Genomic DNA, 19,294 nt, shown 5'->3' with positions numbered 1-19,294 from the left:
TAGAAGTCAGGTGAGGAAGCAGCTGGAGAGACTGAACCGGAATAAGGCTGCAAGTCCAGATGGGGTCAGTCCCAGAGTCCTGAAGGTCTGTGCAGAGCAACTCTGTGGGTTTCTGCAGCACCTCTTCAACCTTAGCCTGACCCAGGAGAAGGTTCCAGTGTTGTGGAAAACATCCTGCCTTGTTCCAGTGCCAAAGAAAACTCACCCATCAGTCCTCAATGACTATAGACCTGTTGCCCTGACATCCCACATCATGAAGGTCCTAGAGAGACGTCTGCTGACCCACCTGACTAAACAAACAAGCACATATCAGGACCCACTGCAGTTTGCTTATCGGCGTGGACTTGGAGTTGAAGATGCCATCATACACCTGCTTCAGCAAACTCACTGTCATCTAGAAAAGGCAGATAGCACTGTGAGAGTCATGTTCTTTGATTTCTCCAGTGCATTTAACACAATCCAGCCTGATTTGCTTTGTCAGAAACTTCAGAAGACTCAGGTGGAGGCCTCAACAATTGTCTGGATCAAAGACTACCTGACGGACAGACCACAGTTTGTGAGACTGAAGGGTTGTGTGTCTAACCAGGTGGTCAGTAGCTCAGGAGCACCACAGGGGACTGTACTCTCACCATTCCTTTTCACTCTGTACACCTCAGATTTCCAGTACAAAACAGACTCCTGTCATCTGCAGAAATATTCTGATGACTCTGCAGTGGTCGGGTGTATCAGAGATGGACAAGAAGCTGAGTACAGGGAACTGGTGGACCACTGTGTGGCATGGTGTGGAAACAATCATTTCATCTTGAATGTGAACAAAACAAAGGAGATGATTGTAGATTTCAGGAGAATCAGGAACAGGTCCAACCCTATTTCCATCATGGGAGAAGAAGTGGAGGTGGTGGAGAAGTATAAATACCTTGGAGTTCACCTGGACAACAGACTGGACTGGGAATGCAACAGTGAAGCCATCTACAAGAAGGGACAGAGCAGACTGTACTTCTTGAGGAAGATGAAGTCCTTCAACGTTTGCAGCAAGATGCTGCATATCTTCTATAAGTCTGTTGTAGAGAGCACTATCTCTTCTGCCATCATCTGCTGGGGGAGCAGCACCAGAGCAAGTGACTTAAAAAAAGATCAACAAGCTCATAAAGAAGGCTGGTTCAGTTCTGGAGACTCCTCTAGAACCTTTGGAGATGATTGTTCAAAGAAGGATTCTTCATAAAACAAAGAACATTATAGACAACCCTCAGCACCCTCTTCATCAGACTGTCATCCAACAACAGAGTGTCTTCAGTCAGAGGCTTCTTCGAATCCATTGTAGGACAGAGCGCTACAAGAGATCCTTCCTGCCCACAGCCGTCAGCATCTAGAACAACTCTTTAATGAAGCCAGATGATGAGTTACCCAACTTATAATTTCCCTCTGGGATTAATAAAGTATTTTTGAATTGAATTGAATTGAACAGAAATAAAGCACAGCAAAGCTTCATAATTGTAAAGGTAGGTTGAATCTTAGTTATAATGTTGTTGTTACATAGGAAAAATAGCAAATGTTGCAGTTTTTCTCCTGTACTTGCACCTGCACCTGTTTCTGGAAATATGTTGTTCTGCGTGCGCTTAAAACATGAGGGAAATTGACAAGATGAGGACAAAAGAAGAAATATCAAAGCTAAAACATTACTATTCATCTAATGAGCAGAATTTGAATGTCATGTCTGTGAAGAGGAGGAAAATAATTCAGCAAATATTTAATACAGGGCCCCTATCATAGATCATCCTTTAGTTGTTCATCTACTGTATGTTTCATTCAACAAATAACTCATGAGAAATCATATTGTTTGTGCTAAAAATAATAAGTCATACTGTGTCAACTTTGATATTGTTTGAGCATCATTAAAATAAACAAATTTGGATAAATGTGGTTTGTAACAAACTGCTTTAAATACCCATTTTAAAATAGAAAAAAAAAGTTTTGTAAGCTCAATCATCCAGGTAGATAACAACAAAAAAGGTTAATTGTGTCATCTGGACCAGCTTCTTTAAACGCTTCGTTGGATGGGTGCATTTGCACGTGTAAAAGCTTATACATTTGATATTCCAACAGGAGGTTGGCTTGAAACACAACAGTGAAGGATACCAATGGGACAGATCTGGTTGGCAGGCCACAGACTGAGGAAGTCCTCTGGATGGGGGACAAAATGTTTCACTTAAACAAACTGATTCAGATGACACAATTTAACCTTTTTTGTCATTTTAAAATTGGTTATTTTATCTGAACCCCCCCCCCCCCACACACACACACACACACACACACACACACACATACACATGAAAACAGCTATCTGAGAAAAAAAAACAACCGTGTGTGTGTGTGTGTGTGTGTAGTATCTAACGATGCATTAAACACACAATGTAATAAATATTTAAATTAAAAGCATTTGCATTTTAAAAATTCTCTGAAGCTGCAATTTATGTATTATATATTATATATATTCATTATGTTTTTACCTTGTGTTTACATTATAACATGCTAACTACTGCTACAACTAGATACATTTGCTAGTTTTTTATTTTTCTGGATAATATTTTGTGTTAATAAAAGCTTCTTTTTTTTTGTCTCAAAAACCTCAAGAAAAACTGTAAAATTGCTACATAAAGAAACTTACCTGGTGTTAATTGCGTCCTTACGCTCACCTGGTTGGTGTTATCAACGCCTCGTGACGTGATGACCAAATGTTAATTGGCAAGCCAACCTAAAGCTAAAGTTAGCCTTACGCTATTTAGCTTTGGGGAAAAAGGCCATTTATTGATTTGCAATGTATAATTTTTACATACAAACATGTTATAAGTAGTAAACGTGGGGCTATTAAATGGTTGCATTTTTATTATGCAAATGGCGTTATTAGTTTTGTTTCTTTTAATGAGTACTTTATTCAAAACTTCACTCATCTACTGTATTTATTTAGTGTAGTAATGCTTCTTGGCCGATAGGGGGTGCTGGTGTCTCAGCTCTCAGTCAGTGACTACTGTTTTGTCCAAGTAGTGAACAATTTTACTGTCGTTGTTATTTGTTAACCACTAAAGTAAATCCCATTATGAAACATGATACTCTGCAATAAATAGTCACCACATTATGTGAGAACTTTAACAGGTGTGTGATTAATATATAAATATTGCTGTAGAACAGAATCTATTTTTGATGTAAACAGGTGAAAATCCAATTTATGTGTCAGGTTTTGTTATAAATTAGGACAATAAGACGCAGACTTACAAGGACTTGATGAAAGGAAGGCTTAATATAAAAAAAAAATCTGGCAACTGTCAGGGCAGCAGCTTATGCAAAAAGAAAATTGATATGTAAATAAATGAATAAATAAAAAAGCTGACATGACAGCAAATACCAAAGTAGCCAAAAAACACGAGGGAGTAGGGAAAAACACAGGCAAACACGCATAATGACAGATTAAGGATGGAATGAGACCTGAGAGATTAAATGGACGGATGAGACAAATGATGACGGATGAGATTAATTACAAACAAGAAATAAACTACTGGTAATCTAATAAACTGTACTGTTAAATAATACCCATCATCCATCCATCCATCCATCCATGTGATATAAGTAACAGGGAAATTGCCATTTTTGAGATAATGGATGGATGGAGTAGACGTTCCTCAGGTAGAAGAGTTCAAATATCTGGATCTTGTTTGTGAATTATGGTAGGATAGAGCGGGAGATAGATCGACAGATTGGGGCCTCGTCTTCAGTAATGAGGGTGTTGCTTCAGTCAGTCATGGTGAAGAAAGGCTGTGTCAAAAAGCAAAGTTCTCGATTTACTGGTCTGTCTACGTTCTACCCATGAGGTTTGGATCATGACAGACAGAACGTGATGCTGGATACAAGTGACTGCAATGGGCTTCCTTTGCAGGGTGGCTGCTCAGTCTTAGAGATGGGGTGAGGAGCTTCGTCATCCGGACGAAGCTCGGAGTAGACCCGCTGCTCCTCCGCATCGAAAGGAGTCAGTTGAGGTTGTTCGAGCATCTGATTAGAATGCCTCTTGGATGTTTCCCTTTAGAAGTTTTCCAGGCACATCCCACTGGTAGGAGGCCACGAGGAATACCCAGAAGTCACTGGAGTGACTGTGTATCTTCTCTGTCCTGGAAACATCTCAGGGCCCCTCAGAACGAGCTGAAAAGTATCACTGGAGAGATGGATGTTCTGGTTTCTTTCCTGGACCTGTTGCCTTTGCGACTTAACTACAAATACGTTGTAAAAGATGGAGATGGACATATCTTTTTTGAGCTATAGAAAAAAGCTGGAGTATCTGGAGAAACCCTCAACATTTCAGTATGAACATCCAAATTCAACATTAAAGTAGGTTCAAATGCAGGAACTTTCTTAAACAAACTGTCTTCCATTAAAATTATCTTACAGCTCTTATATGATCACATCCATGCTGATAGAAACAAATCTATACTAGTTTTACATGTATTCACCTTCCCCTCAAGAAAGGTTTTATTTTGTTGCAGTTTTTACCAGTGATACACGTTTACGTTTTTATCATTTTCATTCCTTTGCCACACCTGACCCTGAAAAACCAGTCAGCTTTTTTTTCCTGTAGTTATTGTGATTATGACACTACTTCCTGCTATAAATTTTTTTTTTTTTGAAAGAGGAAATAGTTGAGGCATATCTTTTAAATTCAGGAAATTTACCGCAAAAAAACTCATACAAACAAATTAAGCATTAATTTGACTGAAACATAGCTTCAAACAGTGGACCTTTTTATGGCTCTTTGTTTGTAGCCAAAAGACACAACGTCCCATCTGAATGCTGACATAAGGCTAATTAAAGCTGAGTCACCCGACAGATTAGGAAACTTCTCAAACTTATCATTCGAATAGAAATAAAATTAATTGCAGCTGCACGAGTATTAGGTGGGTGTTGAAGAGATAAAATCAAACAGTCAAGGATGAAATAAAACATTTAACACCGACATAGATGCTGATGTAATTCAACTAGTGCACATAAACCAATAATAAGTGAATGTGAGGGACGGGTTAATCTGTTGGGCAGTTAAAAAGCAGGCATTCATTCATTTATTTAGAGAATAAAAGTATAATTTACTCCAATCGGATCACATCTGAGCAGAATTTTATTAAAGTGCACTGAAGAAAGTAATGTTCTGTTTCACATGATTATAACCACTAGACGGACACAGTTCAAACAAAGAGAGCGTCTGAGAGCTTCGAGTAATTCACACCCCTCTTCCCTGAGACGCTTGTATTTATTAACACCTAAAACAACACAGACGGTAAGGGGCCTGATTGTGAGAAGTGACAGTGCTCATGGACTTTGAACACACATAACGAGAAAACACAGTTGAAGTTATACGAGGTAGCACACACACATTCTGAAGTTTACAACCTTTATCAGTTAAATATTACATGTCTGCAGCACGGTGGCACAACTGGTAGAGCTGCTGCCTCTCAGCGAGCAGGTCTTTGGTTCAAACCCCGGTCCAGGGGCCTTTCTGGGTGGAGTTTGCATGTTCTCTCCGTACATGGGTGGGTTTTCTCCGGGTACTCCAGTTTCCTCCCACAGACCAAAAACATGCATGTTAGGCTGATTGATAACTCTAAAATTGTCCCTAGGTGTGAGTGAGAGAGTGAATGGTTGTTTGTCTCGTTTGTCTCTATGTGTCCCTGTGATGGACTGGAGACCCATCCAGGGTGTACCCCGCCCCTCGCACAGTGATTGCTGGACATGGGCACCAGCGACCCCCGTGACCCAAAATGGAATAAGCGGGTAAAGAAAATGGATGGATGGATATTACATGTCTCCCACTGATATCTGTGCCTGGTTTCATTTCTTGTTCTCTTTAATGCAAGGCAGCATCACGGTAAATTATTATTAATTTTTTGTCACTTCTATGTAAATTTAATGAAAGTAGAGAAGCATTTATATTTCTAATATTAGGTAAGATCTTGAATTGAACGTGCCTTTATTGTTAAAATTAAGCAATTGCACTTTAATGTTCAATAAAATCTTAAATTTCTAGTTTGACTGTGCTTTATTCATAATACACTTCTTATTATATTTCTGTTCATTAACAAAAGGACACAAACGTTCAAAGACAAGGTGAAAATTCTCAGTTATCTGGGAATGTATTGCAAAAATAATGTGCAAATGTCAGAAAAAAGCATGAGTATTTACACACGCATTCAACAAGCTTGATGTGTTACTATATTACAGCGTGGGTTACTGTTTTACTCCAGGGGGGCAAATACCAGGAAAAGTTAAATAAAAAAGGGAAATTTTGAGGGGAGAAATACATTTTATGCCCTGATGAGATCAGTAGTCATTGCACAATACAGCAGGAATGCTACAGTGAAGTGGTGTGAACGAGATTTATCTTCTTTCAGAACCTTGAGGGATGTTTGTGGTTGTTTTTAAAAATTCTGATTTAAATACCCAAGAAATTAGAGTCCGAGTTTCTCTAACCGAAGTATCCATGGAAGAAGACAGCCACACACAGGAGAATGATGGCGTTGATGTTGACAACGTTCCTCCACAGAGGTTTTTCAGACGTGTCGGTGAGCTGCTTCTTCAGCTCGGCCTGCTCTTCTGGACTCAGTTCTGGGGCCTTTTTCTGATCCAGTCCACAGAAGCACATGACTGCTTTCTTGCAGAAGCCCGGTTCCTCCTCATTTTCTGTAATGCAGAGTTGCAGATAAAGAAAGTTTGATTTTAAACAAAGATGAACCATACATAAGCGAAAAGAAAAAATAGTTTCAGCTATAAGTATTTGTATTCATTATTCACTGTTTGGCTACAAAAAGCAATAATGAAAGTACAAATCTGTTTCTTCTTCTTACCTTCTATTTCCATTTCAGAGTTGTTCTCATTAATCCAGTCATCCGGTTCGATGTCTATTCTCTCCTCTGTACGGTTCCTCAGACTCCAGCACAATCTATACAGCTATAAAAAAAATAAAGAATATTCAGCTCATGCTAATTTAAAACAGCCCAGCTCAAATTATTCATTTTAAGTGTTTCATTTATATGCAATTTCAAAGTGCAGATTCTGAAACAAAAATGTTGGGGGCCTGATCGCTAAAAACTGAGCCTTGTGGGTCATTTTGGGTTAAATCAGATCTGGACTTTTTTCTATTTGCCTCATAAATATTTTGGCTTTGGATTTATGCCACACCCAGTTTAATCATGATCCAATTTCTAGATGGAAAACATGGAGGTTTTTCTCTTTGTTGTGCTCAGCCACCGATTTTTTATAAAATTTGAACAAGCACAATATATTTTATAGAGCCTATTCACAGCAAAAGGACAATACACATAAAGCAAACAGAGCAATAAAACCTGAGAGCAAAATATGACGCTAACGACATTGAATGCATGTGAAAGATTTGCAGATGATAGAGATTGAAACCGAGTTCAAACTCGGAAACTCTGACATTTAAATTGAAATGGACGCATCGTGACAAAAACCTATAAAACACATGAATAATTGTCATAAATCTTTAGTCGATGACTTCAAAGTCTTAAGACTTTGTGTTAACAGTCAATAAGTAAGGGTTTCTCTTGACAACTGGAAACCTGAAATTAAAACCTACAAATTTTATACAATATTTTATTTAAATGTCTCTAATGGAGATTTTGTTGAAGTGATTTAGACACAGCAGTCATGTTCAAAAGTATAAAAGAAAGTAGGACAGATGCACTAGTGAGATCAAAATAGATGATTAGTCAGGAAAAACTAAACAAAGACTTTTCTCTAAAGTCAGTTACTGATGTTAACATTTGAATAACTAATATATATAAAATGTGAGGTTATTACGAGTTTTGATCAAAATAATCTGAGATACATTTTGTACCTCAGATTATTTTCCATTGAAAAAAAACACTATGTGTTGAAAATAACACAAATAAAAGTAAAACTAGTGTGTTAAGTTTGGAAAAAGTGCATCTGCTTCAGTGCCTCTTTCCTGTTTGGTCCCACAGGGTTCGATTCTTGGATCCCTTTTGTTTACATTCTATCTGCTCCCTCTAGGGTCTAGCCTGAGGAAGCACGGTCTTTCATTTCCTTGTTATGCTGATGAATGTCAGATTTATCTGCCCTTAAAACCTAACAGTTCTTGCTCGATTCACCCTCTGTTGAAATGTGTTGATGACATCAAGGCGTGGATGGTTTCAAATTTTTTTTTTATTTTAATGATCAGAAAACTGAAGTCATTGTGTTTAGCCCTAGTGCTACCACGTTCTCTGATCCTGTAAATCTTGACTCTCTTCAGCCATATATTAAGCAGTCTGTTACAAATCTCAGGATGGTTTGACTTTAAGTTTAATAAACAGATTAACTCTGTTCTACAAAACACTTCTTCCAGTTAAGGCAGATAGCTAAGCTTAAATCCATGTTGACCAGATGTGACCTTGAAATAAAAGTCCATGCATTCGTTACAACCCAGCTGAACTACTGTAACACACTTATGTTGGGGGTCACTCAGGTGTCACTTCATGTCTCCAGCTCGTCCAAAATGCTGCAGCTCTGCTATTAACAGGAACTTGTAGGTTTGAGCACATTTCACCAGTTCTGTCCTCCCTTCACTGGCTCCCTGTGCGTGTCAGAATTGATTTTAAAATTCTCTTATTGACTTTTAAGTGAATTAATAGCCTTGCACCCTCATACCTCTCTGACCTATTTCAACCATATGTTCCTTCTCGGGCACTGAGATCATCAGACCAGCTACTTTTGGTTGTAACAAAAACCATCAGAAGAGATCGGGCTTTTTCAGTCATGGGCCTTAAACTTTGGAGCAATCTGCCCCTCAAGTTTAGACCGTTCACTTCACTCCTTGTTTTTAAATCTTTCCCAAAAACACATCTGTATTCACTAACATTTAACACAGTGTAATTTTATGTACTATTTCATTGTTTTCACATTGTTTTTTTGTGTGTTTTATGTTTTTATTTTTCATGCATTTTGATCTTATTAATAAGCACTTTGGTAACAGCTGCTGTTTTAAAAGTGCTTTATAAATAAATTTGACTTTAAAAATTATAACTTTTACTATAGTGCAAAGAATTCAAAGAACACTTTTCCAATAACTGAATAAAATATCTACTGGAAAACCAATGTGGTTGTGCACAAGACAATTACAGGAACATCCTGTGGATATTAAAATAAAAGGTATAGGTGGGCTAACAAGGGGTTGGTTTTCTGTCAGATTTGTTTTTACTCCATCAGCAGAAATTGTGAACTTAATGTTCACTTTCTGTTGAATGAAGTTGTCATAGGAGTGTCCTCAAGTCAACTATTACTGATTTGGGAAGTCAAAAATTAACTCAGCCTTATCTCACACATACATGCTTGTCATCGATAGGTTTGGTCACTAGAGAAACTCCAAGTATGATGATGCAGGAGACGACAAACAGGATCATTCCGAAGTAAAGGTAGTGGACTCCACAGATGATGGTGGGACAGTCACTGGGGCTCACACAGCTGCCTGTTCCATAAACAAACTCCGTAATCATCCGGGACAGTCCTATTAACAGGCCGATTGTGAGCCCAAAAAAGGCACCCTGAATTAAAAAAGAAGAAGAAGAAAAAATGTTTAAATAACTTGTATCTTGCTGGTGTTTGCAACAAATCAGTTCATGTTATTGGGAATTGACAAACTGCAACATGAAACATGTAAAACTTGTTCAGCAACTTAACTCTGACCTGTGATTCATTCAGATATAAAAAGGCTGCATAACGTTAAGAACCAGTTTTGTGAAGACACACTGCAGACAATTTAGCAAACAGCCTGCTTTAATGTGGATGTTTAGGCATGTTTTTTTACTAGCAGTCCATTACAAATGCACACATTATTTTAATTAAATATGAGAAGAAAATACTAAAAATAACATTTTGACTGAAATATAAAATGTATTTTACATAATGAGGTGATTCCTTAAAGAAGTGACTCGTGAAACCAGTATACAGTGTATAAATAAATGGAGGATGGTGTGTCTAACAAGTCCCAATGTAGGTATTAATTGTCCTATTTTTTAAACATAGCTTTCTTATATTGACATTCTGCTGCTTATAGTTAATAGGCTTAACCGTTCTTTTGTCCTCCACTTTCTTAAATTTTTAAGGGTACATGGAACAGAATATGGGTGGAAAAGCAGCCACAATCCAAAGAAAAACTACCAGGCTTTCAGTAAACCAGATAAACTACTGATCAAGATCACTTTAAAAGATTCCAGGAAAGTTTGGCCCCTTGGAAACAAAGTATTAAGACATAATGGGTGGCTTCAAGCTTTTCAGAATCAGAATAAGAATAAGCTTTATTATTGTTCCGAGATACAGCGAGAATATGACCGTGCAGTCGTCCGAAAGATGGACGGCGTGCACGTAGCTGCTGCTCTTTGAGCGCGCGGCCTCTTATCCTTTTCAGAATACTTTTTAGATATAAAAAGGGACAAAGCCATGAGGAGAGGATAGTGGCATTACAAAAAAGATCTCTTTACACCTTGTCCTAACAGGACATGATTTAAGACATCAAAAAACTCTGCCAGCAAGCACATTTATGAACATGTTACATATGTACTTGATGGCAAGGTGGTCCATGAATCACTTCCAGATAGTCCATTGTCCTGATAAGATGACGTTCAGCAGGCACAGTTCTGATAAGGCTCCACAGAAGTTCTGATAAGCCTCCACAGAAGTTTGGCCGGGGGGGGGGGGTTAGATTGATAGAACAAGCTTTTCCTTAGTTTACACATTTCCCTGGAGAAATTGATATGTCCGCCTGTTTTCGAGGCCAACCGGGGGACTCAGATTCAGATAAGCCACAACTGTTGATTTTTTTTCAGGCATACTATTTTTCTTGTCAGCCTTGAGTCTTTCAAGATCCGAAACGGCCAGATTATGGTGCATTCTACTGGTCTGTGCTTACAAGCTCCTACAAGGTTGTTTCATGCTGACGAGTCTCAAAGCCACAGGTGGCCTGCGATTCTCACAAATCACTTCCATCTTACAGCTTAGCTCATAAATCAGCTGATTTTGAGTCCTCAAAGCACAAACCAAACAAGCAGGCAGCCTGACGAGGGCCAAATTAGCTGCAGGTGTCTTCTTTGTATGTTGATAGACCAGGAACCAGCCAATTTCCAACAAGCAGGAAACCTGCTATCATAAATCCAATTGTATATGTCTTCGGCGTCCTCCTGAGATTCTCAGCAGAACATGAGTGCTCTCCAGAACCCTGTTACTTTGTTGAAAAGATTTTGTCGATTGCGCCGAGAGTCCACTTGGTCAGACCCATAACAGTAGTTTTCATTTCGGATGTTGTGTACAATAGGAGTTCCGATACACTGACAGAGAGCAAAAAAGCAGGAGGAGAGCAAGAGAGGGAAGAGAATGTGTCCGCCTTGTACCAGAGCGAGTGAGGGAAAAAAATTTGCAAACTTGCTTCATATTACAGTTCCCAAAGCCTCAACCAATGGGTTTATTATTTTAATTTCTTGAAAACCATAAGAAACATGAAATAAATCAAAACTCACTGGCTCATTGACGCGTTTGCAAAAGATTGCAAGCATGAAGACGGCTGCAACAGGAGGAGTGAGATAGCTGGTGATTGACTGGATGTAGTCAAAGAGCTGACCGCTCTGAGCTGACTGCACTATGGGGATCCACGCTATGCTCACACCAATCAGGGCCAAGATGAACACTCTGCACAGTTGAAACAGACATTCATGGATGATAGAGTTCAGATAATTAAAAGAGTACTTGTAAAAGACACAAGCTGAATTGTGTTTTACCTGCCAGCAATCATGAGCTCCCTCTCTTTGGCGTAGGGACGGATCTTAGTGTAGATATCCATGGTGAAGAGCGTACTAGCACTGTTAAAAATTGAGGTAAGTGAGCTCATTAAAGAAGCCAACATCACAGACAGCATCAGACCTCTCAAACCTAAAACAAAGAATAAGAGTTAGAGGAGAAAGGAAACAAAGCAAACACAAAAATGCTAGATCTTTGTTTGATATTATACTTTGTAGATAATATGTCTAATTCACTCACCGTTGGGCATCAGATCCACTACCAGCTTGGGATAAGCAATGTTGGTGCATCCTACACTTGCGTCACAGTGTTTTTCACATTCATTAGGGTCCACACAGGCCACCACATCTGAGTTAAAATAACAAATGGTGATATAAAGTAAGTTACACGGGTACCTTAACAAATACAATTAAAAGTAAAAGTTTAAAAGCACACACACCGGGATAGAGGATCCTGCTGATCATCCCAGGAAAAACCATGAGAAACATGGGCAACAGCTTCAGGTAGCCACATAAAATACAACCTCCTTTAACATGAGAGAGATTCTTGGCAGAAAGGCAACGCTGGACAATCACCTTCAGAAAAAATAACACGTAATGGTGTAAGTTTTGCATACTATTGATGCTAAAACATTTACTTAAGTAGGAGACTAAAAATGTTGCTGCTACTGTAAAACAGTGTATTCTTGTATCTGTACAATTTTTTGATACAATAAATTTTTGATTTATAAACCTGCATGAAATAGTGTGAAATTCTCCAACAAAGTTCAGGGAGGTCATCTGAACGGTTTCATTTTTTTTTTTTTAGATGTTTTATCCTTCATCCAAAGGACTTCATCAGTTCTAAGAGCCACAAACAAACTGAGTCTCACAAGCAGCACCCCAACATAGTGGACCAACCAGTTTTTCTGGTGATAAGATGGTGTCTGGGGCCAGCCCTCTCCCCCAATCGACTCCTCTGAGGCAGCCATAACCAAAACCAGTGCTTGTGGGACTCTATTTGTTTGTGAATTATTGGACTGATGAAGTCCTTTGGATGAAGGCCGAAATGTCTCCAAAAAAAAAGTCCAGATGACCTGACTGAACTTTGTTGAATTTTCTACCTGGATTATTGAGCATAAACTTTGATATTGTGAAATTATATTGCTATGAATTGGCATATTATGTATTAATTGCTACTAATGTTAAATTGGTACAGTCTTCTTCTTCCGGCTTTTCCTTCTTCAGGGGTCGCCACAGCAAGTCATCCTCCTCCACCTCACTCTGTCCTCTGCATCCTCTGTCCTCACTCCAACTACCTCCATGTCCTCTCTAACTGCATCCATATCTCCTCTTTGGCCTTCTTCTTTGTCCTTTTCCTGGCAGCTGCATTTCTAACATCCTTCTACCAATATACCCATGGTCCCTCCCCTTGACATGCACACCAAACCTACCCATCACTTCCTCATCCCCTCTGTTTCCTTCAGTACTACACATATCTCTCTTTAAACGGAGATACATGTACTGCGTAGTCAGTGTTTCAGTTTGGAGAATCAGAGAAAATTATTGTGAAAAATTCAAGCTAATCTCTAATGTTATTCAGGAATTGCATCTGTTTTGTAAATGGACATGAATGAACCTCTAAATGTGTTCCAGTGTGGATGATCTTTAGTTCAAATGACTAAAAGCAGAGACCTCGTCTTTATCCACAGTCACCTCTTCTAGCTCTGTGAGAATTTCAAGTCATTCACAGGCCAAGCTGAGATACATAGTTTTTCCAACGTGTCCTGGGTTTTCCCTAGGGTCTCCTCCCAGTTGGCCATGCCAGGAACACCTCTATAGGGAGGCATCCAGGGTGCATCCTTACTAGATGCTGAAGCCACCCCAACTGATACCTCTCAGTGTGGAGGAGCAGCGGCTCTACTCCGAGTCTCTTTCAGATAAATGAACTTCAAAGTGAGTCCAGCTACCTCTTGGATAAAACTCATTTCGACCAGCTGTATTCACATTCTCATTCTTTTGTTCACTATCCAGAGTTCTTGACCGTAGGTTAGTGTAGGAATGTAGGACGGCTGGATTACAGAGAGCCCCACCTTGCAGCACAGAGTACACAATGCTGAGGAAGCTGCATTGATCTGTCTTTCGATTTCACACTCCATTCATCCCTCACTGGCAAACTAAACCAAATGAGCCATCTTCTGACCAACCATTAGTTTGACTCTCCTTCTCGAAACTGAGACTGTTCTGATTTCTGTGTACTGGTGTTAAAACAGTTACTTGATAGGAGATACAAATGATCACTTCACTTTATAACATCTATTGAATATTATATTCCCTGTGATGTACTTGCGACCTGTCCAGGGTGTACCCCGCCCTTCGCACAGTGATTGCTGGACATGGGCACCGGAGACCCCCGTGACCCAAAAATGGAAGAAAAGAAAAGATGATGGATGGATGGATGAATATTATATACTGTATATATCATAACCAATGAAAAACAAAATGCCAATACTTGTGAAATGGACTAAAACTGTTAAAGTGACTAAATTAACATCAAGGCAACAATTCAATCATAAAACCACTAGAATTTGGGTAAAAAATGAATAGGAGAACTGTGATTCTAATTTAAAAATTAACTCCACAAGGTTATTATATGTCATTGCTCTCCACTATCAGTGGGCAATATTAAATCGCCTCACTGAGTCCAACCAAAACAGGCAAGATGAAAGAACATGAATGCATATGGTTCTATAAAAAAATCAATCGGGTGAGTTTACAACCAGATATTGTTCCTGTAAAGTGGTAAATGCTGCAGTAGTGTTTGTAAAAGTACAGTGTCCTCACAGCCAGAAAAACATCTTGCTTTACTGACCTGATCTGTGCACCAGTACCAGGTGGCCTGAATGGTAAGTCCAAACACCAAACCAGGCCACGGTAGGTCCCCTGTGATCGGATCCCTAAAAATATGGAAGGAATCTGCCCGAGGTTCGTAGCACTCTGGGTTGGCACCACTCGTGATCGTCGGGACTGCGGTCATGTAGCTCTTCTGAAAGTTATCATAGCCCCCAACTTCAGTGAAAGCTGAAGATGGGTTCAGGTTAGACTAATTTGCACTTTCTCTCTTCAGTAATGTGAACTGATTACAAAGATAATGTAACATTACCAAAGCCCATGAGAATAAAGGATCCAACAATCATGATGATGGTCTGTAAGGTGTCTGTGTAAATCACTGCAGCCAATCCACCTGAGACACATGACATGAACAACGTTTACATACAGTACTTCATTCAGAGTCATTGGTAGTAATGTGTCCACTGGAAAAAAACAAGGCACCATGCTTTTATGTAACAGCTTGTCTTGTAAAAATAACATTTAGGTGTAGGTGCATTATGGCAGACCAGCAACAGAGGGCCATTTAAAGCTTATCATAATCCATGGATAATTAACCACAATAATACACCACAGATAAACTAAGACAGGGGTTGTATGTGTGTCTACATCTCTACAGTCCATTCGGCCTTGAGAAGACTTTACCCTGTCATGGTGCCACTTACGCAGATAAGGCTTCTTTCTGGCTTTAGTTTACGAGTGAAATGCAGCTCTCTGAAAAGGGAAGTGACATACCTGTGACAGTGTACAAGGCTGTAATCGCCAGCAGCGCGATAACAGCAAGGTAGATATTAAGTCCAAGAGCCTGGTTGATAAAAATGGCACCGGAGAACATGTCTGCCTGGGAGGAGATGGAAAACCCAAATCAGTCACATTCACAGCTGGAGCAGGGAAGTTTTGTGCAACAGTCACATGAACTTACAGAGATCTTGGTGAAGACGTAGAGACAGAGGGAGAGCACGGAGAGATAGATGCGAATGCGCTGTCCTCCAAATCTTTTCTTCAAGTACTCCGGCATGGTCACCACCTAAACAAATCCACTTTAGCTTTTATCATTGCTAAAAATGTGGTAAAGGATGCACATACACTTATCAGCCATTTTATTGGGCACACTTTGCTAGTGGGGTTGGCTTAATCCTAATTCTTTGTGGCACTGATTCAGCAAGGCTTTGAAAATATTCCTCAGAGATTTTGGTCCATATTGACGTGATGGCATCCAGTTGCTGCACATCAATGATGTGAATCTCTGTTCCACCACATCCCAAAAGGATGGATCTGGATTTGGTGACCATGAAGTCCACTAGAGTTCAGTAAATTAAGACTCATCAGGTCAATGTAGTTTTGTTGTGGGTGAACTGTAGCATCAGTTTCCTGTTCTTAGCTGACAGGAGGGGTCAGTGTAGTCTTCGTTTGCTATAGCTCACATGTTTCCTACACACCTTGGTTATTCTGAGCTACTTTTGCCTTTCTATCATCTCAAATTAGTTTGCTCATTCTCCTTTGACCCTAAACATCAACAAAGGATTTTACTGCATTTGCTCACGGGACAGCAGCACGGTGGCGCAACTGGTAGAGCTGCTGCCTCTCAGCGAGCAGGTCCTTGGTTCAAACCCCGGTCCAGGGGCCTTTCTGGGTGGAGTTTGCATGTTCTCTCCGTGCATGCGTGGGTTTTCTCCGGGTGCTCCAGTTTCCTCCCACAGACCAAAAACATGCATGTTAGACTGATTGGTAACTCTAAATTGTCCCTAGGTGTGAGTGAGAGAGTGAATGGTTGTTTGTCTTGTTTGTCTCTATGTGGCCCTGTGATGGACTTGCGACCCGTCCAGGGTGTACCCCGCCCCTCGCACTGTGATTGCTGGACATGGGCACCGGCGACCCCCGTGACCCAAAATGGAATAAGCAGGTAAAGCTAATGGATGGATGGATGGATGGATGTTCACTGGACACTTTCTCTTTTTCAGACCGTTTTCTGAAAATCCTAGCATTTACATACCCAGACAAACACCCATACTTAATCAGTCACTTAGATCCAGTTTCTTCTTTACTCTGATGCTCAGTTTGAGCTCAAGCAAGTCATCTTCATCATATCTAGTTGCCTAAATGCACCGAGTTGTCACCACGTGATTGGCTGGTTAGCTGTTTGTGCAAGAAGCCATTGAACATTTGGACCTAGTAAAGTGCTCAGAGAGTGTATAAGTATGTTATATATGTGATCTGTGTGTCTTGTTTACCCCAGCTTTGATGTAAATTGGCACAAAAAGCCATCCCAGGATGACGACAACAATCAAAGCCTGCACACAAAAATACAAAGACAAGTGTCATATAATTATAAGGAGTGCTTAAAGGTAAAAATGTTTTGCACTGAGTTGCCTGTTTCCTACTTCTGCAAGCCAAAATTCAGCCGAGTTGATACTCAGCTGACAGCGGTAACACGCACCCTTGTGACAGTGGCGTAAACAGGGTTACTCACATTCCACTCAAATCCTCCAATTGCTAAACCAGCTGCTGCTGCGGTGCCGGCAATCCCAACAAAGTGGCCGCTGCCAATGTTGCTCGCAAAGAGTGATGCTCCGATCTGCAAAGGACGAAATGCAAAAGAAGAAAAACTCGGAACACCTCACGACTTAGTAGCTTATAAAAAGATCTATTCCTCACATTTTGGAGACATTTAAAGCCAAACATCTCTAATTTGGTCTAATGTATGAGAAGGAGTTAGCTCCAGACGTTTTGTGGCTTGTCCTGATGCACATTTGCGAACTTAAGTCATGCTGCCATATTCTGTTTAAGGTAAAAAGCCTTTTATCTTAAAACATCTCTCTTAAATATGAGAATTTCTGTAATTTGCCTAATTTTAGTTAAATAAATGAAGATATAATATATGTTGAGTTGTGGTTCATTTGCAGACTTAACAATGTGGCCTAAAAGTTGGTACAATTTCCAGGACTGTAATTATTGTTGTTGCTTTACTGTCAGAAAGTTACTCTTTAATTAAAAAACACAAAAAGTGTAACTTTATTTTCTTATCCTGATGGTAACATACCCACCGGCCACCACACCATACTCCTCCCTGCGAGGAAGAAGCCACCCACAGTGGCCCTGTTGGTGCGAACCATGGCCTGCAACGAGACACGAGAACATAAGACGTGCATAAATTTGTGCAAAACATCAATTTCTACTTCAAGTATATGATTATTGTTTGCATTGTGATACATTTCATTTTAATATAATTGGCGTGGACACAAAATCACTGCACAAATTCAAGAATGGTTTTACTTTTGTATTTGACATTGCTTTTATTTTTGCATAACAGTACATTTACAGTATTTAAACAGCACCATAAATACAAATCTCATAATTTAATTGTGATCAAATACATCTGGAGCATGTTTTGGATTGATTTTAAACAAAGTAAATCATTTTGGAGCTGTGAAACTGTTATTGACAAACAGGAAAGCTTTTGAAAGATGATAACTCACCCATACTCCCACAGCCAAGACGACCAAAAAGTAAATCACAATAACAGAGATATCTGCTGGATTGTTGAGCGCTGAGTAGCTCGTGCCATTTCTTGTTTGTCTTCTGATGTAGGAAAACCCAAAATAATCCCGAGACATTTTTGCAGGTGGGTGGGAGGGGGGAGAGCGGAGGACAGGGGTGCTGCTGGAGTTGGTCCACTTCGACTAAACCATCAACACCTCGCTTACCTTTATACACTGCCGTTTCTGTGTGCGAGAGATAGAAAGAGGGCGGGCCAGATGTGTATGTCATGCATAAATAACCTGTTGTAGATAGACATATGTCTTATGAACATTAGAGTAATTGTGTAAACTTTATGTAAATACTTTCAAAAATTAACCTATGAGGAAACTCAATAAGTAAAACAACTGTTGTTCCATTAATCATTGTGTGTTTTAGTTTGTTTCGTGTGTTTTTTTACTCACTCAGTGTTCACAGCTCTGGTAAATGCAGCAGCATTGAAGTTGAACCATGAAACCTCCTCATAGAATATAAACATGAAATATGTATTAACTTGTGGTTATAATCTTCAATCTTGTGCCAAAGTGTTTTAAAAAGAAGAAGATGAAAATGAATAAATAGAAAAAGGTTTTAAATTTAGCTCTTTATAGACATGACATGTCCCATTAACAGGTATTTGATGCAATACTAAATACAAGAAGGGGAATTTTACTCCACGTGTTTTAAAACGATATTGTTTGGACTTTATGCTATTCTAAAAAATATATAATCCACATATTCAAAATTAACACAAAGTACAGAAAATAAAGAGTGTCAGATTAAAATCCCAGCTGTTGGGAGTCTTATGATGTTATAACCAATAATTTGCAATTTGTGACTCCTCTAAGTGTTTGTGATCACCACCTCTTTGTTCTTTTTTATCTTCACCTCATTTTAATGTTTTTCTTCCACGGTAACTGTGGAGCACAAATATAATGTGACAACCCTGGACTGTAAATCACACTGCGTGCAAACCTTTTCTTTTTTATCTTGTGAGGAAATTAGGTAAACCCAATATTTATATTCTAGGAAGCAATGTCTTGGACTTAAATGTCACAAAAGGAAGCTAC

At 39.4% G+C, this 19,294-nt stretch overlaps 1 protein-coding gene across 1 annotated transcript; it reads right to left on the bottom strand.

Moving 5' to 3' along the window:
* Positions 1 to 6,088: 6,088 nt before the first annotated feature.
* On the bottom strand, positions 6,089 to 18,397 carry slc5a1 (solute carrier family 5 member 1). Its single transcript, XM_037692097.1, has 15 exons — positions 18,185 to 18,397; positions 17,753 to 17,824; positions 17,179 to 17,283; positions 16,940 to 16,999; positions 15,631 to 15,735; positions 15,444 to 15,549; positions 14,983 to 15,063; positions 14,692 to 14,900; positions 12,281 to 12,416; positions 12,082 to 12,189; positions 11,823 to 11,973; positions 11,565 to 11,733; positions 9,381 to 9,596; positions 6,879 to 6,981; positions 6,089 to 6,714 (listed from the first exon to the last, which is right to left on the bottom strand). The coding sequence occupies exons 1-15, from the start codon at positions 18,320 to 18,322 to the stop codon at positions 6,500 to 6,502; spliced, it is 1,974 nt and encodes a 657-aa protein (XP_037548025.1). The 5' UTR covers positions 18,323 to 18,397; the 3' UTR covers positions 6,089 to 6,499.
* Between the last annotated feature and the right edge of the window lie 897 nt (positions 18,398 to 19,294).

This window comes from Nematolebias whitei, chromosome 18 (assembly GCF_014905685.2).
Source record: "Nematolebias whitei isolate Nwh7 chromosome 18, NemWhi1, whole genome shotgun sequence".
Taxonomy (NCBI): Eukaryota; Metazoa; Chordata; class Actinopteri; order Cyprinodontiformes; family Rivulidae; genus Nematolebias; species Nematolebias whitei.
Note: the sequence above shows the minus strand (reverse complement) of the source record. Positions and strands in the feature narration are given on the sequence as shown.